General features: G+C 36.6%; 1 protein-coding gene across 1 annotated transcript in view; it reads left to right on the top strand.

Moving 5' to 3' along the window:
• The window catches only part of METTL15 (methyltransferase like 15), a 60,459-nt gene extending 43,164 nt beyond the window's left edge, over nt 1-17,295 (top strand). Inside the window, exons 4-6 of the mRNA XM_026041241.1 lie at nt 9,672-9,863; nt 12,255-12,433; nt 16,805-17,295. Of these exons, the coding sequence (XP_025897026.1) occupies nt 9,672-9,863; nt 12,255-12,433; nt 16,805-17,247 (814 nt within the window). The 3' untranslated portion in view covers nt 17,248-17,295. The remainder of the gene's footprint in view (nt 1-9,671; nt 9,864-12,254; nt 12,434-16,804) is intronic.
• The last annotated feature ends 10,239 nt before the right edge of the window (nt 17,296-27,534 follow it).

Here is a 27,534-nt window from a genome sequence, read left to right as displayed (position 1 = left end):
TAATTTTGTTCCTTGTGCTTCTGTTGATTATATTGTCAATATATGTGCTGTTCTTTCTAACAGCGTCACATTCTGACTTAGAGCAGTGAAACTTGGCAATATATTTTTATGCAGCATTATGTTATTTCTGCTATACCTGAGTTTTCAGCTGTCGGTTGCCTGGAGTTTTAAAAGTATTATTATTTGTTTGATGAAAATACTGATTTGCATTAGAACCAGGCTTAGTGCCTGTATAAATGGTTAGTGACATTGAGTTTGGTTACAGTTACAATGACTAGTCTCTCTTTTTAAAGCATTTATGCACCTTACCAAAATTTTCGCCTTCTGTGCTGTACTTCAATTTTGTGGAACACAAACTGTATGCTCCATATTCTCTGCATATAAGACACAAATGTCCTAAAAAAGTGTTTTCTCTTGACCAAGATGCAGTTTTGATAGGAAGGACTTTCCCTAGCGAAATTCATTATTCCTTCTCATAGCTTTGTTGTTTTGAGGTCCTTGTTTTGCTTTTTCAGTAGCCTCAAGAAAAATTCAAGCAAGCATTAAGGATGTAATCTTTCTAATCCTTTCTGCAAGGGGTTGTGCAAAGTGAGCCAGGTGCTGTCTGAAACATAAGCCTATATATGAGATAATTTTCTTTTATGAGAAGTTTATTCCTAAAGATTATTCTATTAAGTTAGAGTATGCATATATATTTGCTAATAATGTATATGTATTTTGATGAGCCTGAGTTGGAAATAATTTAACTAAGTTGATATTACTGTCTCTTCCAGGTTCATATTAATATTGCTGTACTTTTTTGCTTATGCAGTTTTAAGAATTGTATTTTCTGATAGTTGTAACTGGGATGTGTGTATCAGCCTCTGTTCTAGCAGCCTGACGCATTTTTATAATTAAACAGCATCACTTCTACATCGTATCTTCGTCAGACGTTAGCTGTGGCAGCTTGAAAAATCAGCCAGATACTGTTATGTTAATGCAATAGTATCATTGAAACTGTAGGCAAAATTGTATAAAAATGTAATGCTGATAACCTTACTATGCTTTAGAGTTTGTGTTGTCATCTGCAGTGGTGTGCAACTTGCCTGCACATGAAATCTCTGCCATAAGCAGCTTACAGGTAGCTGAGAAGAAGGTGTTTGGTCAAAAATAAGTGGTCTCATTTACTAAAATTAAGGTGATTTGCACAGCTTCTGGATGCTCACTGGGTACAAAAAAAGATCATTTAAATGCTGCATCTCAGGACTTGTATGAAGTGAAAGCCCTAATGGTCAGAATAGATAATTACTGATGAAATGCTGCAAAATTTGGAAAAAAAAATATATATTACAATGTTTAATATATGATTTAACAGAAGAATTAGAATTTGATATCGAATTATCTCTCGGATTGCACATGAGCACTGAGTGTCTGCTGCTAAATAGCTAGATCTGAAGAGCCCCTAAACAAATGAGATTTATTTCTCTGATAATGTTCTAGAATTTATATTTTTAAGTTAGAAAAATGACTGAGGTCACTGGGAGAGTGCATTCCTGACAAATTGTATTTAAAGACAACATTTTAAATCAAAATCATTTTTACAGAATCTGTTGTGGCCTTCTGTATAAATTGAAAAGCTTCTCAGGATCTAATGCATTCTATTGTAACTAAGTTCTGCTATTTTAGGGCAACATGCCTACCTGTGAGTTACAGAATTTGGGAAACGCCTTCAGCTTGGATTCAACAAACTAGTAAATAAACACATCCTTCTAAATATGTACTTAGCTCTACTAAAGATTGCAAGGTTTAAGTGCATATTTTTCCTTCTAAGCGTGCATCACTGTGCTGTGATAAAAATAGAAGTAATTTTGAGTGTAAGTGCTTGCAACTGGGGACATGAGCTTACAATTGCAGATTCAGAAGTTGAAAAAGTATAGTGTGGCAAAACCGAGTAACTGCTTTTGAGGAAAGAATGAATAGTAGATCGAAACACAGAAGTTTTCTGGTGTAGGTTTTCTACCTGGCTCTAACAGTCACGTCAAAAACATGAGCTCCCCAGCGAGGTACCGTAAGGCCTTGAGATCGGGTGCTCAATGTGCTGATTCAGAAAGGACCTAAATAAGACCATATATAAGATCATATAATAAGACCATATAATATATGATATCAGACCATATAAGACCATACATAAGACCATAGGTGAGAAAGGTGCTGGTGATTGTTGCCTGCTGCAAAGATCAAGCTTCCTGTGAAGAACTTCCAAACCTTACCAGGCAGTTAAGTATAAAATGGTAGATGTGCCAGAAAACATCCAGGCTTTACTTATGTAGCAGTATGCTGTGAGCTGGCTGCTTAGTAATGAAATACTGGATTTGTGATGCTTAGTTCTGTGAAAACAAAATGTTGAAGAGTGGTTAAAAGAATGTGGTAGAAACTATTAGGAATGAAATAGAGAACAGAGAATGTTATGGTGTCATTTCAGCTCATTGTGCTTTTTGTTTTGTGCAATGGTGTTTCCCCACCAGGAAAGGTGCGGTCTGGTATAAAGATGTGCAAGAGCCAGGTTTTGTGGCCTCTGTAATTTCCAGCTGAATGACGCCCCTGCTTCACTATGTCGTTTATTTGCATTACTCTTTTCTTATCTTTTTCCTTCCCACAGTTAGAGGTTTGTAGCTGAGGGATATGATGCTATCTGAGTGTTTAGATAGTGCTCAAAGTGGCAGCCTGGTAGGGGTGTAGACATGCTGCTCTATGAGGCAACTTAGAAGGACAAGAGGGATCTTAAATTACTTCTTCTATTTGTGATGCCAGATATATTTGTTCTTAGTTTGCTGTAGCTTAACCACTATAGCAAACAAAGAAATAGTTTGTCAAAGGAAATAAAAATCGTACAGGATTTTTTTTTCTGTGCATTCCAATACTGTCAGCTCCCGAGTAATTAAAAAATAAATAAAACCTACTGTGATTGTTTTTCCATTTATTATCGTACTATTACCTGAGTCTGAAGGTCTAAACTCATATTTTGCTAGCTAGGCAAAGGCTGTGCAAATATATTTGAAATATCAGTAGCAACAGATCTGTCAAAACAGCAATTAGGCACAATTTTAAACAAGCTCTCTGCATGAATAGAGCACTTTAGAATGCCAGAACTTATGATGTAGAAAAATATTGTGCAAATTTGCTTTGTTAGCTAAAGAAAAGCTAATTATAGTTATACATGTTAGTCGGTTCTGCAGGGAGGAAGTTTTTTACATGCTGCACGTCTGTGGATTATAGCAGGTTTATAAACTGTAAACCAAATTATAGTAGTAGTTCTCTTAAAACAGTTGAACACGTGTTTGTAGCTTGGAGTAGCCAGGTGAAACTTCATTACATGTTACTCTCTAAATCACCTATCTTTTAACTTCAGATCTTTTCTCATATAGATAAATATGGGGAAAATAAACTAACCCTTTGAACTGGTGAATGAGTCTTCTCAGAATTCAGATAGCTATATTCAGATCTTACAAACTGAGTGCTTTTTCCATAATCCCTTGCTTATGAGCAGATTACTGTAGATTCCTGAGGGGATAGACTTAGTGAAAGCACTGAACAATGTAAGGACTTATTTTTCCTTTAAAAAAAATTATCTGATTTTCCAGTATGTGTGTAAAACCTTGTTCAGTAATTTCCATATTGTTCAGAGTCATTTGTTTATAGTTAATTGCTGCTTTAGGTAGGGCAGAAACATGTTTAGACAACACAAACCAACATCTTCATGGGAAAGAATGAAGTTAACGGAGCAAGTATTCTTTTTTTAATTCTTTTAGAATAGAGGAACAACAAGGTTTTGTCTCACACCTTTGATATGTACAGTTGTGGTCATTAGATGCAGCTGTTCATAACTAGTAATTGAGCCTAATATATAAAATGTATATATGAAATAAGTATGTATATGTGAAATGTGATCAGTTCTTTCCTTATTGTACGTGACTTGCAAATTACTTTAGGAGGACTTTGCTCTCTTCTAAGGCCTCTAGAAAAACTATTGTGGTCAATAAATCAATATTTTATCAGTAATGAAAGTGGAAATTGGAGGGAAATTGGAGGGAGAGGAGTTTTATTAAAAAATCTTAAGATTGTACTATAGAAAGAATGAGGAAATAATACATAAGATTTACCATCTCAAAGTAAAGTTAGTTTACTATCTTTTTTTACACTAGAAATAAGCTTTGAGAAGATGGAACTGATTGAGATGAACATTCCCCCTTTAAAATATTGTGACTGTCAGCAGAAAGGCCATGAGAATATCAAATTTCTTGCAGCCAGGTATTTCATTATTAGGAGATCCGAAATAACAGGTGGAGTCATTGTCATGTGGAGTCTCTATCTATTTTATTTGAGGGCTATATAATTACATTGGCTGCAGAAATTACTGCCCAAGCCTCTCCTTGTGTCAGAATTTTGCTGTAGCCCCCTCCTCTGCCTGTGGCTGAGTGGACTTAGAGCCGCAGAGACTCTGGTTGTAGAAATGAAATCTTTGCTTCTGTTTCCTTCAGTTATCTGTCTGCACTCTTCGATTTCCATAGTCATGGAAAGTGAGTATTTACAAAAATGTTTCTGACATCCAAAGCTTATAAAACTGAGCTGTTATTGCCATGAATGTCTATAGTTTACTGCAAAGTAAAACCCGTGGATGATACAGTGTAAAGACAGAGAAATATTTATGGTGGTTCTCCCGGATAGTATTTTGTCCTTTGAACTGGAAGTTGATGGAACTTTGCTTTACTTGCTGTGACAGTGGGAAAACATGATGAGTAAGTTTGCTAATTCATAGATACTTTAAATGGCGTTTCTGTAATTGTAATGTGCTGAATAAAATTTTCATTATATCCCTCCATCTCCCCACCTGCATCAAACTTTAAAATAAGGACTTGATTCTGAGGAAATAACTTTTTATATATGCTTCGTTGCATGAATTCGAGTCTTTGTTAACAATCTCAAGTGGATCTAGAGGCTTTTTCCAGAGCTGTAAGTTATTTCTGTAAAGTTGGAGCTGTAATGACACGGCTCCTTTATAAGCTAATAAGTTATTAGATAGGGAAATTCTTATTTATTTGCAAACACAGACTGTGGCCATCCCCATTTGGCAAAGGCTGCTTCACCCTCGTGGATTATCTGCAGGCGTGTGCGTGTGAGGGGCTTGCGGCTCAGCAAGGCTCCAAGCTCCTCCTAGCTCAGGCTCTGCAAGGCCCAGGGAGCAGCCCATAGAATATCCTTGCTTTTAATCCTAGCTTAGTGCTTTAGATCTACCCCAGAGCAGCTGGAGCTGAAAATCACAACTATCCGACAGCTGGTCAATGACCTAAGTGAAATGAGTCAGTGATACCAAACCAGGTCTATCCTCATTACAGCTGGTGCTAATTGGCAGCTCTATTGGCTATCAGTAGTTACTGAGCCCAAGTGCTAGATCAGCTTGATTTGCTTTGGCAAGAGTTGGTTGAGGAACATTTTCTTTTTGTTTTTCTCAAATCATTTTCTGTAGTTGAGTAAAAGACTTTTTTTTTCCATTCTTGACAAGGGATCATCATTTCCTGACACTGTACATATTCATACGTGGAATTTGCAATAGTTGCAATGGTAGGAGATCAAGCACAAGGATTATTGTTTATAATTGTATGTTTGTGAAAAATATTGAAATACCATGAAAGTGGAATCATGATTTCTGTGAAATGGAGTGTTTGTCACAGCAACTTTGAAGAAAACTGCTACTGAGGAAAAAGTAGGTAAGAAGAAAAAATTGCTTTCTCAGTTTGCTTCGTAGAAGTTAGGATCATTCTGCTACATCCTCAGTTCACTGGAATAATTATTTTTATAAAGCAATATGAAATTATCAGAGATCACCTTGAAAGCACAACAGCCCATAATATTTTACACACTTCTCTTTCTGCTTCTTTATGTTGTTTAAAAGTGTGAATCTGATGCCTTTTATCAGAATTACTATGCTGTGTATCATAATAGTACTTTGTTGTGACCCACATCAAGGGTTCTGAGCCCCAAATCATGCTTGTTTTCCAGGTATAGCAGGTATTACAAGAACTCTGAAAGCCCTGGAAGCTGTTATGCAATAAAATCTCTTAGAAGTCCGAGAACATATGTAGCAGCTGAAATAACATTTTATTATTATAAAATTGGCTGAAATAACATTTTATTATTATACTTGTTCATGTTCCCAGTGTTTTTTAAATCCTTCAATAATTTTTTTTATTTTTGTCAAAATTAATAAAGATGGATTGAGCATGTAGAATATTTGAAGAAGCTGGAGGTTGCTTGTCAGTTGGGAATTTACCAAATATATTTATGCTATTACCAAAATGAAAAAAAGCAAAAGTAGAGAAACTAAATAAATGAAGGACATTGTCTACTTTTTGACATTCTCTGGCCATAATCTCTTAAACTAAAAATTAGTGGCTTTCTGCATAATTTAAGTAATTTATTATCAAATCCTATGTCTTGTTGTTCCACTTACAAGTTGGAAGTAAAGGCGCTTCATAAGTGTTTTATGCCTCTGAAGTATTTAAGTATTTTAAGCAGCATTCAAGTACTAAATTTGAGTATTTGCTCCTAAGCAAGAGGACGGGATCTAGTTAGGTTTTGGGAGTTACCTTCAAAAGTTGTGTAATTAAAGTATTTCCCATCTTTGCTCCCCGTTAGCAGCCCTGACAGCTTTCACTGGTGTCCCCAAGAGCACGCGTTCCCTCTGGGTCTGTAACGTTTCTGTGTCTTCTTTCCTCTCAGGCATTTCTGAACGACAAACCAGGCTATTTTCATTTCATGGTTTGGGATGTGCCCTAAGTCACTAGTTTGCCTTTCCTGGTTTCCATCTAAGCGTTGTTTTTGCAAGATATTAATACAAAAGGGGATTGTGGACAGATTTTCACGCTAGATGAATGTGGTCATTTCTGGAAATCTGTGGAACAGAAGGCATGCAACTGTAGAAAATAAACATATTTAGTATAGGATTCATAAGATTTTATTATTTATTCAGCCACTTATCCATTTATTTTAGGCTCATTTTCCAAAATAACCTAATAATGTGAACAGGCTGAAGGCAGAAGAAATTAAGTTTAAATGAAACATTTCTATTTGTAGAAAAACATGTGCTTAACAGGCAGTTATTTTAAGATGGGCAGAAAAAGGGAGAGTTTTACTATGTTCTACTAAAATCTTTTGAAAACTAGGTAAAATATTTTGCTTTGATTAAATGCTGTTCTCGTTAAAAAGATTACACCATGTCGTCATCATCATGACAATCCTGTGAAAAACAGTTGTGATTCATTACATACAGTTTCTGTACATAGGCTGTATTTTCACACAGGCAAAAGACTGATATTAAAATGTCAACCTGATTTTTTTTCCAATATTTTCTTTTGCGAAATCAATTTTTTTTTTTTGCTGCAGGATGCCTATCCCGTATAGTAAATTTGAACTGCAGATAGACACACTTTTTTAATTACCTTTTCTTAATGCCAGAGGGTTGACAGACCATAAAAGGCCATAATCCTAAACAACTTTGGATATCCATTTATGTTTTCTTTAAGAAACGTAGTCAGTTTGCTATCAAGTCATAAGGCTATAGAGCAAATTAATCTTTTGAAATAATCGACAGCAGAATACTGCTCTAATTCATAGTCTGGTGGGGGATAGTAGACAATAGCAATTTACGTGCTTTTCCCAAATTCTCATTTGTTTTTCTCTGCCACGTACAGAAAAGTAAATTTCAATCATTTACACCACTTAAACGAGCTGCATTTACATGAAGTGAAATGGAAGTGAAGTGGATTTTCTAGAAAATGCCCCTTATACTGAAAGGAAGAGCAATCTAGAGCCTGCAACTATTAAACTTAAAGCAAATACATTGAGTGGGTCATTGTACTGTTCAGGAAATGTCAGTCCTTAAGCTCAATAGTTGTATTTAGTTTTGTAGAGTACAGTAATAAATTCAAAAATGCATATATATGATCATGGTATCCTTCATGAAATAAGGGTTTATTCCTGGTATTTTCCTAGAATGAACTGTGTTAGATAAGTTGGCCTACTCTGCTGTAATGAGGATACAATTATATAGCTAAATGTTCTTTCATGTATTTATGGGCTCATGATTTTTTTAAATGGTGCTTTTTCTTTCTTTTCTCTCATACAATTTTCTTACTCCTGTTGGATGAGTGCAAAAATAGCTCCGATTCTGTGTTCATGAAGTAATTTTCAAATGAAGCCAATCCAGTCAATTAAATTATGCCAGAGTACTTGTTGTGTCAATGTTAAACTGATCAGAAAGAAGGATTAGACTTAAGCTGCCCTTTTGGAAAGGCAGTTGCCTCATTTTCCAAGTGACTAGAACACTGAAGTGTCAAAAGGCATAAGCAGCGCTCCTCTTGTAGCTGCAGCAGTTGGAGGAATTGCTCTCCCTTTGCTCTCTGCCCATGTAACTTTGGCTACAGAGACTGCAGTTAAACCCAGCTGACCTTGTAATATGTGAATGTTAATCTCTGTGGCTGAGAAGCACTTATCCAAACTCAAATGTGGGGCTCTTGCCTCTGTTTAGAGGGTAGTAAAATGTTGTTTTTGCAGATAAATGTGCAGCAGCGTATTGGTTTGCACTATAAATCTGTGCAATTGTGAATGAAGCTTTGATAACCAGATCCAAAAATGACTTGCCTCCTATTGCACGTATATTGAGCATAAAAGAACAGGCTTAGACACCAAGACAGAGCTGTGAGACCTCAGAGGTCTGTTTCTTGCTCTCCCCTGAAGCTTTGTCTCTCTTTCCAGCCAGATGTATTAGAACCACCATAGAACTAGGCAGGAAGAAGGCTGGGCACAAAACTGCCCATGGGATTCTGCGCTCGCCACTGATGAAGGGACTGTCAGGGCTGCACAGAAATATTTTATCTGCTCATGATCCTGTTCCACAGTCATGCCCAGCTATTGACATGATTAAAAAAAAGTATACCATAAAAATAATTATTTGTCCCATAACAAGAACTTGACATTTTCTCTTGTCAGATTAAGGATTAAGCACAAGGCTGTGTAGTTATAGTCCATCTTGTCTGTTTTCCTTTGACTCCAGTCATCATGGTACTTTTCTGCGTTCTGGCCTTAGTTAGGAGCCCTTCGCAGAGCGGGGTTCCGGGTGGGTAGAGCATTCCCATGGGATGTGCAGGATGTTTCCTTGAGCCCTTGTGTGTTGAAGAATGGCGTGGAATTCCTGTTGCCTCCAGTTGTCCTGCTAAAGGTAGGTAGCTTGTATGGCTGCCACAGGCTGTGACGTGGACGCTCAAAACTCAATCTGAATGTGTTTTTGCTGCATTTTGGTAAGACTCAGATTTACTGGTGTGCATTAGATGTGTTCTGCATTGCCTCCTGTATCACCCTGACCTGGGGATTAGGTCTTGTTCTGTCATTTATTTTGGATATAGAGCAGCCTGGTTCTTTGAGAGCAAACAGGGAGGAGGTAAAAAAGAAGGCACTCATTGGTGGGTTGCATCAGTTTTGCTTCTAAAAACTACCTAACCTATTATTTTGGGTGAACACCTGTCTCTTTGGAGTCACGTAAGTGCTGTTATCAAATTCCTGCTATGTAAGGGGGAAGCACTGCATAATGACAGTTAAAATAGGGACTGAGGTTTTTTTGTGTGTGATTTTTCTTACAGGAAACAGATTCGAGCTCTTCTAGGACAGTTTAGCCAGGCAGAAGCTTTGTTGACCTCATCTGGACTGGAGCCAGGGATGCTAGATGGAGTTCTCCTGGATGCTGGCTGTTCTTCAATGCAATTTGATACACCTGAAAGAGGTTTTTCCCTGCAGAAGGATGGTCCTTTAGACATGAGGATGGATTGTGACAGGTACCTATTAAAATATTTTTCCTTAGAACTCCAAAAAGTATCACTCAGCAAAACTGCATTTCATTTAAGTTGAACAATTCCCCTCATAAACCCCCCCCCTTTTTTTTTCCACTGGTAGGCTTCCCTTTAGCCATTTTTTTAGAGAAAACCAAGTTTTCTCTAGACTTCAATTCTTAGAACCTTGGTTATATTCTTTTACCTCCCTGAAATAAGAGGGAAGAAGATCCAGTGGTGACTAATTTAAAAAATATTTTTAAAAATATTTTTGTGACATATAGTATACACAGTTATTGGACCAGCTTTTAATGCAAGAGTGGAATATGTTTGATAACCTTGAGAGAAGAAACTGCCAAGTATGATCAACCTGTTGGCGAGTCACCTAGGTAAGGTAGCGCTGGGTTAGGTTTCCTCTATCAACTCCTACAGTGAATTTCCAAAGAAATTTCACAGGCTTTTAAAGTCTAAAAACATATTTATTAACAAGAATTGCTTTTTCTCTTTTACTTGAGAAATGACTGAGTGAAAGAGATTTTTTTTCCTTTAAATTCTTAAATTAAAAAAAATTAATTTAAAGTTTAAAAGTTACTGTACTTTTTATTGTCAAGTTGCTCTGTAATTTCTAGACTTGGTTTCAGTAACACTGTGACTTGCAGCAAGGTCAACCTGCTCTGGCCCCTAGGAGGCTGCTTTTTGTTCACTTGGAGGTCACTTCAACATTTTTTCGGGTCCTATTTGGTCTCACAACTCCTTACCGAGATCTCTTTCCTTAATTGCCGCTTATTTGTGGAAACTTCACTTAACCACATTCAGTTGCTGCCTCAAGAAAGGAACAATCTTTTCTGGAATGACCATCTGACCCAGTTATTCTCTTCAATGTGAATTAAGATGAACAGAACAAGGTTTTAATTTCATACCTGTCATTTAAAACCACAGAGCAACGTTGCCTGTAACGTAAGAGTATGTTTTTGTCCTGTGCAAACTTGGTTTTTACTGCAAGCTTTCCTTTGCAATGTTATAAGTAGCATAAAACACATATCAGGCTTACTTAAGTCACAAATTAAGAGCTACCGGTAAATTGCATGTTTACTTAAAGACCATTACATTGGCCTTGTTTAGTAGGAGGAAATGCAATAGGAGTTCAGTTTATTTAAAACATAGATTTTTGTTTATGTAGGAGTTTTCACCTTTAAGCAATCTAACATGAGATTGTACTTTTTACAGGAGGAAGGCAAAGGTGTTTGTGTAGGTGATAGTGACTGCATAATGCATTACTAGGAAAGGGAACATTTCTTACTCGGTGTTCTGATGAACCTTTAGTCTTAAGAAATGTCATTTGACCTTTCATTGTTCGCACCGAGCCTGTGGGGAAACCTCCGTTACTGAGAAATCATTCAGAAATCTTAACACAGTGCAAATTTCATGATACTCATTTTTGAGTTTTGTATAAAAAAAACTCAGATGATCCCATTGGGATTCAGTCCTCTGATTTCGAGAATCTGAACTTGAGGCTTGTGTTTGTATCGTAAGAATACAAACATGTAAGAGTATCATGAGAGCAAAGGATACCCGTGGCATAACAAAAGCCTGTGCTGTGGTTGTTGCTATGATACTACCTGCCTCTGATTTCCAAGTTTTGTTATCTTTTGTGAGATGCTGCGGGAGGGCAATAAATGGCTGAAAAAATTTCTGCAGAAGAGAATTTATTAAGCAGTAGATTGTATGTCTTTTCCACATTAGTGAATTGTATATAGTGCATATAAAATACCTTGATCTATTTTAGTAAAGTCATCAAAGAAGTATGTGTGGTATACGTATTGTTTTTATCTTAATAGTTCTTTTCATTTGTAGCATTAAGACATTTGTATTCCGCCCCCCCCCCCCCCCCCCAAAACAGTATTTGAAGATAATTTCTGGTGTCTTGTAATGGAAACTATATTTTCCTAAGCAACGATTCTCATAGCAGTAGATGTGAAAGATCCTTGAGATCTATTTTGAATAGCAAATGACATACAAGTGACTAAAATAACCTATAAGGGACAAGTCTATATTCCAAAGCTGTCTAAATAAAAACAGCTGCAGAGCGTTTCCATTTTAGCGTGACACTGACATATTTATTCATGTCAACACACCAGGCATAGTTAAATTGTAATGCTTGGAGGTTCAAGCTAGCCTGATTACTGCTAAAGAACATACTCCATCAAAAGCAGCAAGAGACAGGATTTAAAAGGTACAAGTCCTCTCTGTTTTCATAGGGTTTGTGTCTCATTTCGAAACCTCCGGGGCACTCACATGCAGCGTGTGTGTTTGACTGGATGTGTCAATGCCACGGAGCTTCACCCCGTGTCCCTGCAGGCTGACGTCAGGCAGCTAACGGGGCGCTCTCGTGCGCAGGTTGCCTGCCATGCCCACTGCGGCCGACGTGGTGAACGCCCTGGATCCGCAGGCGCTCGCGTGCATCCTGAGGGCGTACGGCGAGGAGCGGCACGCCAAGAGGATTGCCGCGGCCATCGCCCGGGCGCGCAGCGTCTACCCCATCACCAGGACGCAGCAGCTCGCGAGCATCGTGGCAGGTACCCTCCTCAATTCCTCGCAGCGGCTGCGAGAGGAAAAAATGTTCATCCCCCAAGTCCCGGAGGGATCTGTTTGTACTCGAAGTCGTGCAGCATCTAATCCTGCCTGTTCTGCTCTGATGTCAACTCTTTTTGCGTTTTGCAAGCTCCTGCTTTTTATACTGTAGTTTGCCCATTAGTATAGTAATAGATTTTACATCAAGTGATTTATTTGTGCCAACCCACTTGAAACACAGAGTGACAGCAGCCTAGAGAATTCTTTATCCCAGCCACGGGTAAGGCTTCAAATATCACATACGTCACAAGCTTCTCTTACTCCTTTTTAATGTTTTGGAGGGAATGGGGTCTACCACAGCAGCTTCCGCTTACAGAGGAAATTAGATTATTTCTTTCCTTAAAGAACCAAAGAGCAAAGAGGATATCTGGGTGCACTTTGTGAATGCCAACCAGGTCAGCCTGAAGCGCCTCTTGAGCAGTTTGATATGTGAATCTGGTATGCACATATAGTATACGTGCTGAAGAAAATCTGGTGTACAACCACCATAGATGGTTGGTAAATGCATATGTGTTTTGTGCCCCTTTTCAAGGTAAGCAAAAAATTAAAACAATTTTAGTTTATTTGATTTTTATCCAGATTGGTACCTATTTGGATAGAATTTATTTTGATTTCTTTAGTTAGGAGCACAAGACTTAAACTGATTATACTTTAAGAGAAATTCTAAATAATAAATAATTTTCAAATGAAAGAGGAAACAAACCCCCAAACGCTGGTTGCAATATTGTTTTTGTAATTCGTCATCTCTCATCAATATATGTTCTACTGCAGAGTGATACCCATGAAGTAATTGAGGTAAGCTGAAGTGCCAGACACCAACACCTGCAGAATTCCCTTGGTGGCCCAGCACAAAAACTCACAGTAATTAAAGATTAAAGCAGAATAGAATCTATGACCCACTGTTTAAATGTGAAGTCCTTTAAAGAAATTAAATAGGAAAATAAAATCTAATGTTTGAGACTTCACAGCGTAATATGAACGTGATTGCCTCTCCAGAACAGAATTTTATTTATTTGTTCATTTTTTGCCCAGTATGGGGGTGAGAAAAGAAATAAAAAGTCTAGGCAATAAAGATAAGTCTTTCTATCTCTTTCCTTTCTGGTTCTTTTTGCTAAATAGAGCATGTGCAAATTAATATGTTGCCCATTTTTGTTTCACACAACATAATTGACTGTGGCTACAGATTTTTTAAAACTCCAAGCTTGTGTGTTAAGGTCCTGCTGTGTTGACCACAATCTGGCCAAGTCTAAGATGGGTTTGTACCAGCCTGTAGAATGCCAGACTTGTGGTCTAAATAGAAGAAGAAAAAGGTTTTTTTGAACTGGTAAGAAGGTAAGTGTGCAGGAAATATAAGTATTTAAGCTCACGGGAAAATCTGAAGTTCAAGTTTTAATGGCAAGAGATATAATTTTGGAATAGTGCAAAAACTTATAAGTAGATTTATATATTTTAGGTCCAAGGTGTTATAGGCAATGCTATCTGAGTGTCCAAGTGATTCATCCAGCCCTGTGTTCCATTTAAAGGAAATACTTTGTTCAAGTTACTGTAGAGCCCAAGGATCATCTGTCTATATGTTGTGCCAATAAGAATTCCTACAAAAAAATGAAATGTTTTGCTTGGGATATTTTTCTGGATGCCCCTCACTGGCTGTATTTGTTTCACCCAGAATGCTCTGAAGATACTAGGGTCTTAGCTGAAGATCTGGGAACAGATGTGGGGAGTTGATTGAGAAGCCCCTTCCAGTGACTTTTGTTAGCTGAGTAGCTAGTTGAGTTCTACTTGGAAATGTTAGGCTTAACACTTACTATGTAAGTGTTGTTATGATAAAAACAGTTTATTTAAAATGTTTAAAAATGAATTCCTCATATTTTCAGTGTCATTTTAATATACTTTTCTGTGACTTTGGCTATTTACTTTGATTTCACGTGATAATATATCTTGTTATCTCTTTGTGTTCAAAACTTAATTTTTCTCAGTGCAATATGGCTAGGTAATTTCTTAGCAAGTTATTTTGAGATAATGAAATCATTCAGAGCTGACAGAAATTGATGAGGAGCTATTAAATCTGAAGTTTGAGCAAGAACTAGTAGGTAAAGCCGGTCTCATCCAGCTCTGTCCACATTTATAGACTTTAATTATCAGCTTGAAATTTGTAATATTGCCTGAATTTCAGATGAGTGTGAATTAACACCATGCTAAGGGAGGCTAGACAAAAGGACATTAGCTGCGTCACAGAAACTTATTAAATGCAATGCTAATTCAACAGACAGATTCCTGCAAACAGGTGCAGGATCTGAATTAATTTTTAAACTCTCCCACTCTTACACTCTAGGGACTTTAATAGTTCATATTGACAGGCCCAGCACGTTGCTAGTTTCATTCACAAGCTTAAAAATTTCAATACATTTGAACACGTAAATTTATTAGATTTTTAGAAATGCAAGTAGCATGAGAGCATCCCAAAACTAAAATGATAATTTCTCTCACTGGGATTTCAAACCAGTCATCTAGCCAGAAGCATGGTATTTTTATGAATGAAATCCATTTTACAAGCTCTCTGTATCTTTTTTCCATATTATTGTATGTTGTGCACCCTATTACCAGGAAGGGATTTTTTTAGTGTTCTAATTGGAGGGATCTTGTCTCTTAGCAGAAAGCACAAATAGATTATTGTTTAATTAAACAGGGATTAACAGTGAGACGGAATATTTTTTCAGCCCAGAATAGATCAAATCTCCTGCCTACACTAAAAAGGAAGGGTGGTGGCATGACAAAAATCACAATGTCAAGTTATATTTATTATAAAGCTGCAAATTACTACTGTGAATATTAGGGTTATATAGTGTTCTGTATGACCTGCATTAGTATTTGGGCATGTTCATCTGAGGCATACAAGACCATTTTATACCTATGGAATGTATTTATACTTATGGAATAAATTTATCTTCGATATCTGCCATCAATCTATATCCTGAGGATTCAGTTTTCAAATGTCACTTACTTTACAGATGTAAACTGTGCCTTTCAAGGCACAGTTAATTCATATTGTAGGAAGACCCTGCGCTCAGCCATGACCATGCACTTAGAAGAGCCTTCTCAAGACATTTTAGTGCTTTAGTCAGCCTGGTAGCCCGAGTTCCTCATCCTTTTATTTGTGCATGCAGTGTTGCAGTTGCCAAAGCACAGAGTGGTGTTTGTGGTCAGACTGTGAAAAACCTGATCAGATTTCACTGTTTCACATCTCTAGATTTTTATAAAAGCAATTTTCAAATAGAGGATATCTTTATGTAATTATTCTTAATTCTGATAGGTAAAAGGTATAGGATAGCATAGCAGAAGCTTCCCATAGCTGATTAAATTCATAGGTTTCATTCTAAGTTTCTGTTTTTATGGTTGATCCCCGAAAAATACAGAGGTTTGTACCCAGATTCCACTCTGACCCCTTGTTCATTGATTTCCCTTCTGTCTCTGATGCTTTGGGGAACCTTTCACACTCTAAAGAATATCAAGAATGGAATGGATTGTCCCCAGAAAGAAAAATAGCAGTATTTTTAGAAAATTGTATAGTATTTAGACCATTAATATATGATACTTAAAATTTATGGGTCCTTCTTCACCCTCAGGCATACCTGCCCTCTTCACTCTCGGGCAAAATTTCAATCTCTCTTTTTATATCTCTGCTTATATAGAAAGATATAAAGACACAGGAAGAAATAAAGACACAGGTAAACAATTTTTATACTCACACAAGGCTGCCTCTTTTAAGCTTTAAATAATTAGGTAAGGTGTTTACCACCTGATATGCACTTATCTGTCTGTGAATTAATGCATGATGATCTAAAGGATAATATTTAAAATTTGTCTCCCAGCATTCATTGTATACATACATATATAAATATATATAGCTTTTTGCCTTAAGAGCAAAAAACCACAGCAAAAAAAAAAATACTGAACTGTCCTTGACTACTGAGTTGTAAGGTGTAGGTTTCATCTAGCTTGTCTTCCTTTTTTTTTTCCAGTTTCAGGTGTTATTTTGCATTTTTGCTTTGTGAAGTGTTTGAGGAAAGAATTTCTATGAATTGTTCTAGGGGGGGAAAAAAAAACAACACCCAGGTTAGTTTCCAGCTCAGTTTAATAGGGCTTACTTTCAGAAAGGAGCAATCAGAGCAAACAAATTTGATATATTGTAAAGAAGGAAGCCTGCTACACTGAGTTCAGTTGTAAGTATACTTTCATTTAAAGTCAGCATACCTGAGTGGATCAATGTCAGCATCGAAATAAGAAAATATGAAATTATATCTCTTCAAATTTGGCAGGTGCTTTTCCACCATCAGCGCTGTTTGCACGAAAAGACTTGCTCCAGAGACCTACCCATGTTGCCACCAAAACTTTCCAAGGGCTGCGAATATTCGTCAACGATGAGCTCCACGAACTCCTTATGGGCCTCAGGACTGCCGAGAAGTTTCTGAAACCCGGAGGTCGCCTCGTAGCCCTTTCTTTCCATTCTCTGGAAGATCGTATCATCAAACGCTTTCTTTATGGGATAGACATGACAGAAAAGCACAATCTAAGCTCAAGGCAGAAAATAAGGCGAGGTCTGAAAAATAGTTCCCAAGAAGACACAGAAGAATCTCCTAGTGCAAAATCCAGCTCAAAGTGGAGTTTTATACAGAAAAAAGTTCTCACACCCCAGGCCAAGGATATTCAAGCAAACCCAAGAGGGAGATCTGCCAAGTTAAGAGCTGCTATTAAACTCTAAAATGAAATTATATCATTATAAAATTGTGTGACTTCCTAAAATTTCATTTTCCAGAAGAAGAACTGAACAGGTCAAATGGAAAAATAAAATGGGGGAAAAAACTTTTCTGTAATTTTTTTTCTTGTTTTTGTGTTTTTGTTACAGGGGCATTGAAAGGTAAAATATGGGTAGCCGAGTTGTTTATTTATAAATGTTTATAATGTTTATAAATGTTCATAAAAATTACACTTTGGGTGTATTTACACTATTTTCTTTAGACTTAATTAAGAATTTTCTCATTAACAATCTAAGTAGCCAGTTGATACGGACACATTTTTGCAGGGCTTGATTTAGGGCATCTAATTCAGATAATATAGTCTGATGCAAGTTTTAAAATAACCTAAGAGCATATATAATTTTGTCTCCTATTGTTACTTGAATGACTGTAGAACTATTTCAGGGGATGGCCCCTAAATAAATTAATAACAGTATCTAGTGTTTTAATCCAATAATTTATAAATGAGTTCTTCTACTTATTAAATGCTTAGGTTATCTGAATTGATCGACTGGTTATGTAGTGTTTATGGCATCTAAATCATGAATGTGTTTTGGGATGGGGGAAAAAGGTGCTTACAAGTTCACTGCTTGTCCGCAAACAGGAAAAGCAGTGATAACTGGAAGAAGTTTTGTACTAGGTGATTTTGATATCTTCCTGTGTCCCTAACTTCTGTGAGCACAACCTGTAAAATTTTGTGTGTTGATTCAATTATAATTAACCCATCAGAAAGGGGTTTTGTAGACCTTATGCAGTGTTCCTTTTTTGCTGATGATGATTTATTAAAGGTTGCCATTTAGGTAAGTAGTAAAATATTTTTAAGCAGCTGATTGTAACACCACATTTCTATTTGGGTGCTGTGCTAACTAGTTTAAGTGGCAACAGAGATATTGTTGATAAAGCTAATTAATATGAAATGAATTTTTTCCCAAGCTTGTATATTACCTTACAAGACCATTGCTTTGTTATCATCGTAATGCTGACCAGAAAATAGTGCTAATTTCAACTTTCTTGAGCTCTGACTCATCTCCTCAGAAGGGGGAAAAATCTTATTTGGTTAATTCATCTGTAGCAGGATTTCATTTTGTATAAACATGGAGCATGGCAGAGTAAGTGCAATTTCTGACTCCTGTTAAATGGTTAAGTTGCTTTTGAAAGGAATCTGGGTAATGTTAAACTCAATTTTCATGAAACGTCCTCCTTGTGTTGTTGTAAATACTATTTCACTGGAATTATCTGAATTGTCAGATATCAACAAGTTGAAATTTTGTTTTTTCATCTATAATATATGCTATGCTGAAATATATATTGTTTAATTCCTTGATAAAATGAAGTCATCTAATGCCAGTGGTATTTTTAGGTGTGTATACATCATGACATCTATCACTAGTGTGAAATAACACCTGAATGATGATGACTACTTCATATTTTCCTGAAATTTCAATATTTTTACTGCTTTCATTATGTGTGCTATTAAATATTAAATACAACATTCCACTTCAAATAATATTATTTACTGTTGACATCACAAAGGCAACAAATTGTACCTTGAATAGACATTTTTCTCATCCAAACATTAAATATAAATAGCTTAAGTTATTTTTGGTTAAAATATATTGAAACATTCTGCAATTTTAAGTTGAAAAAATTATGCTTCTTGAATAGGCTTAGAGTTGTTATGTAGTGGTATGAGTTTTTCAGGGATGCATATCAGGAAAGCGTGTAGAAGCATCAGGAAGAGGTAAGTGTATTTCAGAGATGATATTCAAGTACTCATTATTTCAAATAGCTTATGTCTATAATCATGTTTAAAACCCACACTCCTCCCATCTAATTTCAAAGGCATGGTTTCTTTGATACTGTATTTCTCTTGTCACACAGAATTCCAGAATGATTGAGATTGGAAGGGACCCCCAGAGATCTAGTCCAACCCCCTGCTCCAGCAGAGCACGTGGCACCTGGTCACATCCAGGCGAGTTTTGAAGATCTCCAGAGAAGGAGACTCCACAACCTCCCTGGGCAGCCTGTTCCAGGGCTCTGTCACCCTCACAGTGAACAAGTTCCTTCTCATATGGAGATGGAATTTCCTGTGTTTTAATTTGTGCTCATGACCCCTTGTTCTGCTACTGGCCACCACCAAAACGAGTTTGGCCCCATCTTATTTAAATTTTCCCCTCAGATATTTTTATATATTGATCTCAATCTTCCTCTCAATCTTCTCTTCCCCAAGTTAAACAGGTCCAACTCGATTAGTCTTTCCTCATACAATAGATGCTCCAGTCCCTTAATCATCTTTGTGTCCCTTCCTTCCTTGACATTCTCTTTGAGTTCCCAAGCCATGGTAGGACATCGGTCATCGAGCTCCTGAACTGGTGCTTTGAGCTGCTGATACAGAGAGCGTGCATGGGTTTTAATTTCTACTAGTTTCAAAGTGGAATATTCTCTTTTTCCGCAAAAAACTTCTATTTACCGTTAGTCCATGCATTCTTGCATCTATTAAGTGTTTTTTATATGTATTAGGTAAAGAATTTAAGATTCTTTCCTTTCAAGATGCAGATATATGTAGCATATATTTGTTTCCTAATGTGCTATGCATGAGAGATTAGTAGAACTAGTAGAATTAGAACTAAAATTTTCACCCTTTGTGAAGGAGAAGGTGCCTGATGCAAATTATAGTCTCACTGTACACCTTTGTGTCTTAAGACACAAATTGTACATAATTTCTAGATTCCCGCTGTTCAATTTGAGCAATGCTCACTCCAGTAGAACCAATTGCAGAATAATAATCTAAGGGCCAAGCTTATTGTCCAAGTTTATAAGAAATATAACAATACTGTGGTGCTAAACATGGCAGGAATAAGAAATAGAGAAGAATATCCAGTAATAGTCATCGTGACAGTGCAGTTGCCCACGGAAATGGATGTGCAGAGTATTATTACAAGAATACATAATATTTTTAATGCCAAAACATCAGAAATATGTTCAAAAATGAAAATAGTGATAAAATCATGACCAGAAATGAGCTATGTGAGTATTTCTGTCTTGTTAACATGCTTTATTTTGAAATGATGCATCTAAAAAAAAATTTAACAGGGTAATCCGTGGACAGGTAAAGTAGATATTTTTCTAGACTAACATTGCTCTTTGGAGAAGAGATTACTGATGGTAGACAGTAGTACAAGACAGAATAATTACTTGAAAAGTTGAGACAATTATACTGTAAGAAGGTTTCTATAGTAAAAATACTTTTTAAAAAGCACAATTGTAAAGGGCAAGTCATTAGCTGTATTTAAAACCTGCTTAACAATAGCTGTATAGCTGTTCTATTGCTTCACTTATTGCTGCCTTAAAATTAGTTTCATTTCTTTGGGATATAAGGACCTAGTGTGTTATGTTTTTGATGCTGTAAACAAGCTTTTTCATTGTATTTTAAAAAATCTATTACAAATGAGTCAGCTCATCTCTCATGAGTCTTATGGTAACATAAAAAGAAGGTCACGTGTGAGAAGTTATTGTTAAAAATGTCAAGGTTTGTATAGAACTATTAAAGGTTTCCTCATATGGTAGCTTGAAGGAGAGAATTCTCAATGTACAAGTGAGGGGACAAAGTTATTTCCGTAAACGCTTTTAGCAAATGGTTACTTTCTAGTAGTATACACTGCATGTAACTTTGTTTACTCTTTTCTATAGGAACATTTCTATTATTTATTAGTAACAACTTACATAATGGCTACAATATTCCCTTTTTGTTGCAAAATTAATGGTTTTCATTGAAGAGTGGGGGAAGAAACCCCTGTGGGGGAAGAAACAAGAGAAAAAATGCTTTGAGGTAAGGGTGATGGTGCATGTGTGGCATGATTTCAACTAGCAGTCTTAGGTACAGGTTGTTGATGGTTTTTTTTAGTTTATATTTTAAATAACTCAGAGATCTGTCTTGATTTACTGTTTTGAGTATCACTGTACAAAAGCGCTTGAGAAGAATGAGAGGAATTTACACAGGAAATTCATGAAGTCATAGACCTATTAATTGCTGTCAACCTGTATAACATCCCTACCTCTATCAAGATTAATAAATGGCTCAGACCTGTTTTTGCCCATGCTCCAAAATAGGACTATTTGTACTTCGATTGCACCATTCAGTATGCTATGGGAGTCTGTATAGGCAAACATTTATTTTTCTACTTATAGCAACTGTTAAAGAGAAATCTGTAATTGGGAGTAAAGTGACATAATTTTTTTCAAAAGTATATGTGAAATATATACTTTTTTTACACTTGAGGTATGCTGGAATAAAAGTAGACTTTTGTGGGTTAATTAAAAATTGCAGTGCTGCAGTGAATCTTGTAAATAATTTTCATTCCCTCCCAAGCACTCTGGAAGATGGAACAGAAAAATGTTTAAATAAAAAGTAAGGAGCAAGAAGTTTTTAAAACTTGTAAAAGTTAAACACCACCTTCAAAATTAATGTTATGGTTGGATAAGTTGACATCCATCAGAATTACATATGCATGGATGTTCTGCTAGGTTTTCTTTATCACTTACCTAATTTTTCCTATTTTGGGATAATTGTGTAACTGCTAGTTCTACCAGTCCCCATACATGGGTGCCGAGCATGGTTTCTAGTGCATTATCACAGGTACCAACAGGAAGGTATAGATGCTTTCAAACCTATGCCTCTGTTTTTATCCTTCTCCTATGCAGTTAAAATTGTTTTACCTTTCTGAATTATAATGTGAAATTACCTCTGAGACCCTTTTCTCCTTCAGAAAGCTTTATTATACTCTCATGTACCTGACATCCACCCAACTTTAGTAAACAACGTGGTGTTCAGTTTTGTTTCTTTTGACATATTTCACTGATGACACACCCTGTTTTCCAATATTGCTATTACATAACTAAAGCAGGAGAGGGAAAAATATTTGTTCACAAGAAGGCTAAGCTGTAAAAACATAGTAAATTATTGGCTGTCTGAATTTCTTGCTGTACCAGTGTAGGCATGTTTATAGAAAGAAATAAAACTTTTTCATTGTATCATGATCTTTAAACAAATTATATTTTTGCTGATGTTTTTAAAACCTACTTGGCTTCACTGTAATAATCAAAAAAAGCAGCTTTTTTTTTTTTTTTTTTTACTTCTATAGTGTTTTAAACTTGACACCTTGTTTATAGATGTGTCTTTAAAGAGTAAAACTGGAGATGCAGCTCCCTCTATCTGTCTTGGGAATATCTATGTTTTCTTCCATTAAGAAAGCACCTGTAAATGATTATTATAACAGTATGTTTATTGTCAACATGAAGACACCAGTGAAATACACTAGAATAACTTATTTTACAGGTCGATAGTTGTTTTAACTTATTCTAACTGGAATTTTAGAAGAACAAAGACTACCAAAGGGTGAGTCATTTTGTCATCTGGAAATACTTCACTTAAGATATCTGATTCAAAACACAGAAAAGACAGCTTGAATAATAACCATCTTAAGCTTGTAAGTATAAAATATGCAAAATCAAATTCATTCTGTAAGTATTCAGAATAATATTTGTATACATAACTATTCTTCGGTGCTGTTGCTATAGAAGGAACAATGGCAAATGTTGTTAACATTCATAGAAGAAGCACTTTCTACATCAATGGGCAAATCTCTAGTAGCAGGAAAATGTCAGAGTATTTGACACATACTGAAATAAAATAAATGAAATTACATAAATCACATCCTAGAATTAATACATGCTAGGATACCTGAATAAGAATTTAAGTTCTGGAGTATCCTGCTCATTTGTTTCAAAATCATATTAGTTGGAGCCTCTAGATGTGCTTATGGCTGAGAAAGTGTAATCTGCCTTTCAGTTTTACCTTGATTGCATGGACCATATAGTAGGACTCAAAATAAGTCACTATTAAGCTTATGATGCTATTAACAGAATTTGATAGCTATTAATAACACTAATATAATGTTAACATAGCATTAACATAACTATTAATAACAGTTTATATCAAGTTGGTAATGCTGACAAAATAATGAAACTATTTTGAAGCATGCTATTAAAGCCTGTGTATTAAAAGGTATAGAAGCTTAATAGCAATATATTCCTATGCGCTATGTACTATAAACTGTGTACTGAAGCGTATTTAGATTAGCAAACTTTTTATTATTGTCAACTCTATGTATTTTTACGTTTTGCAAAGACTTTGCAAAGAGCTGAACTATGGAGACATGACAGTTCTGGCAGATACTTATCTGAAAATGAGGGTATCTATGTAAAACTGTTTTGTAATGCAGTGCTTAATGACGCATCCATACATGTTCATACACACACAGTCTGAGAGCCTAATCACGCAACCTTTACCTCTGGAAATAGCTTTGTTACAAGCACAGATTGTTTCTAAGTGTCCTATTTCTCAAAGTTGTGTTAGAAATGGGAGTCAAAATCTTAGGAGTTAATGAGAGAAGTGGAGATAAGCTCAATAGTTTTATCTTAAGCATATCGAGTGTGAGGAGTAATTAGAAAGTAGGTGGAAATAGCATAATGTAGTAGTAATCCAAATTGTTAGAAATAAGGTAATGGCGAATTAACGAAGTTAATATTCAGACTGATATACTGGTACATATAACAGTAATGTATTTTGCAGTGGTTTTATAATAGCAACAAAAGGTTTCAGAAGAATAAGACTAAGAAAACTTGAAAAAAGCCTGATGCTAAGTCCGTGTACCAAGTTTTACAGTGTCTGTGGGAGAGGACAGGAGAGAAAAAGAAAAATGATTGGAGAGGGAAGGAAGTTCATTCCACAAAAGAATTTGCTGTTGCTGCTACAATGAAAGCTAATAAAAATCTTCCACTGATATTAGAAATGCAGGATCAGGACCTAATCTACTCATGTGCTGCAGTTGTCACCATTAATCATAATCACTCTATTAAAAAAAAATCAACAAGTGATACAAAATTATTAATTGGTAGACTAATTAAATGAGCTTGGCAAATACCCTGCTTTAAATATAGTTGTACAGCAGTTAATTGTATCCTAAAGCAAAAGTAATTAGGACAGAAGATGAGGGATGTGTCACACTGGCCTTGGTTTTGGTGTGTGGGTCCCAAGTAAACATAGCAGTGCTGGGCTGCACCCTCCACACCTGGGTAGAAGCAATTCCGTAGCTGATACTGTGTGATGACTGATGAGGAGGAGATGGAAATCTGACGCTTCTCTTAAAACAATTTAGTTTTCAAAACCTTGACATATTAGCAAATACTTTATTAATAAGCTTTGGTGATGCATAAAGGAAGATGTTACAAGCTGATTGTAGGGTTGTTTTCTGGTTTCTATCTCGATTTTGTTGTTAATATCTTTTTCTGTATTTGGAGCAAGTTTTAAAATTGCGGGGAATGTTCCTGAAATAATCAGCAGTCAAAGTTTTTCCTTGAGATAGGAAAAATAATGAATGAATTTAATACAGCAACAGTTCCAGTTCGATCCCTATGAGAGCATGATCCTGCAGCGTAAATACCACATTTTGCAGTAGTTGGTAGTTCAGCAGCACATCAAATTGTTCTTGTTTGCCATTTAGCCCCTCCATAGTTAAAATTGGTAGGGACTGCATGCAGGCTGTCTAAGAGTTAGGCTAGTTTTGAGGTTTCTAATTTGAGTGGGCTTCTCCTATTAAATTTTGTAAAGTACTTAGTTTCTCTTAGAAATGATAGTTGATTCCTTTGATAATCCAGTATCAATTAAGCAATGCACTTTTTTTCTGTTTTTATTTTTAAACAGTAAATAAGGATCTGGTCACTTTGACTTCTGTCTCTTTTCAAGTCATTCATTGTTTGCGTTAAGAGTACAGAATTAACACTATCAAATAAAATTATCAATCATTTTCTCTATCATATCACATTAACTGGCCTTAATTCCAATCACTTCTAATAGTGTTTGTTATAGAATAAGTTTTTCTCACCATGCGTTCTTTTTTCGAAGTGAAGTCCGTGCTAGGATTTTTTTTTATTTTTCTGCATTAAAAAAAGTAGGAAATGCTTTTGTGTTCGAGCCAACACCCCATTTAGTGTTGACAGCACTCATTACCCATGCAATTAATGGTGTTCCAAGTTTGCCTGTGGGCACAAGAGTCTCAGCTTTCTTAAAACATGTAAGTCGCTTTCCAGCCTTTTTCATAACTGAAGGAAAAATCATGCAACTTGAGGCTCCTTATCTCTTTCTGTGATCCTTTATTTAATCCTTCTTTTTGTCCTTTTTTGCCTTCTTTTAAGGTAAACCTCTTTCCTGAATGATGCTTCACTTCCATTTTTGAGCGTTTTGGTTTGGCAGTGTGCAGAGATTAAAAACCTCAGTACCTTGGGGATTGCTCTTTTATCTGGGGATCTGTTTGTTTTCCCCTTTTTCCTTCTTGCCCCACCACTCCGTTTGACACTCTACAAAGTGTGTGTGTGGCAGGCTGGAGGAGAATGCAAGGCTGGTTCTGTAATTCCTTACTGCTTTCTATTTGGAAAATCTCTGTCTGTCCTGGCCTGCTGAAAAGCTGCTTAATTTTAGGTCATCTTAGCTGTCTTCTGAGCAGCACAGGAGAAGAACCCAACATTGGGGCTTTCAGCATCCCTGAGAAGGCTCCTGTTGAGCTGTGGAGAGGTAGGACTGTCATTGCTCTGGGGTGCTCATACAGTCCCCAGTTTGGCACCTGCCTCAATTTGCAGCCTGTTGGAAGCACTGAAGATGAAGGTGGGAGCCTGAAACAAAATGTTTTGATTGTGTATTTGAATAAATGTGCATTGTGAATGTTAAAATAAGAAAGTTACTGGGAATAGCTTTGTAGTAAAACCCTGAGTGGGGTTACTTATTACCTTTATCCTTAGTACCTTGTTGTTTAGTTCTCACTATCACAATGCAATGGAAAACTCACGCTTTCTTCCTCTCATTTTGCGAGTTGAAGAGTGAGATATCCAGCTTGTTTCAGTCTCAAGGAAAAGGTTAGAATTTCAGTCACTTCCTTTCTGAGTCACCGTTTGTCATCATCAGATCTGCTTCTGTGGCAGAGCTGCTACATGGCCCTTCTTTTTCAGGGCATAGTAAACTCTAGTTGCTGTTTGAAGGAAGTTCAAAAGTCTATAAATAAATTTAAAAAAAAAAAGTAGAATGAGTCTTACATAAGTATTTTGAAACAATATGAATCCAATTCTCTCACCACCTGTCTGTTAAATGTCTGCTTTTTTTCTTCATCAATTAATAGTGGATTAAACATATGTTTACCTTGATTGATTTAAAAGTTTTTTAAAAAGTAGGTACTTCTCAAACAATCTGGTTTTATCCTTGCTGTAGAAGTTCTGCTTCTCTCTTGCTTTAATGGCAGTTGTGTGCCCGGGCACAAGGATATGAACATATGGTTGGATCTGACCATTGACAGACACCCAAGAGTTTTGTTCAGTGCTGTTTGGAGCTTCTTATTGCTCCAATGTGTGTATGTAGTATAACTGGGGATTGCATGAAGTGGCCTTTGGCTAACCCTCTGTATAGATTGAGGTTTATTATTGGAAATGGAGAAGCATTTTTTTCTCCAGGACAACAGTTTTGCACCTGCACCCTTTTGGTGCAGGTTAAGTTTTGAGGTGGGTGTGTGTTCAGCAGTGAGCAGAAGTGTTTGACTGCAATATTGCATTGAGTGATTGCAGTCCAATGCAGTTCAAGTTGCATTAGAGGTTTCCTGGTTTTCCCTAGATAATGTTAAACTGATGGCAGTTGACAAATATGGCCCAGTGTTAAATCCAACAGCTTACTAGTCCAAGCCAGCCTTTAAAATGGGTCAAGCCCCTTTAAAATGGGGCAAAGTCTATGTTGTATTCTATTTTATGCGAATTATGTAATGAGCTGATGCGCATCTTAGTAAAGTACGTGCCTGCAATCGCCCTTCCATCACACAGCCCATGCATCTCACGCGGGCGACGGCTGACACGTTTGTAGCAAAACAGGGTTCTCCACAGGCCAGGGAACGTCGCTGCGTTCCCGAGGTGTTGGGGGTGCTGAGCCCTGGGAATGGGCTGGCACCTCGTAGCGCCTCGCAGGATCTGCTCCATCGGTACGGGGGCTTGGGAAGGGTGTTTGAGAGAGGATGGCTGCTGGAATAGGAACAGATATTAAGGTGGTGATGAGAGACGAGTCTGTGTGAGCAGTAGCCAGTCCATGAGCGGCTGCTGCCTTTATTAGCTCTCTTAGCATTCTCCTATAGCTCTTCCATCCCGGAATCGTGTGGGGAAATGGA

This window comes from Nothoprocta perdicaria, unplaced genomic scaffold, assembly GCF_003342845.1.
Source record: "Nothoprocta perdicaria isolate Ctin4 unplaced genomic scaffold, notPer1 scaffold_28, whole genome shotgun sequence".
Lineage (NCBI taxonomy): Eukaryota > Metazoa > Chordata > Aves > Tinamiformes > Tinamidae > Nothoprocta > Nothoprocta perdicaria.
Note: the sequence above shows the minus strand (reverse complement) of the source record. Positions and strands in the feature narration are given on the sequence as shown.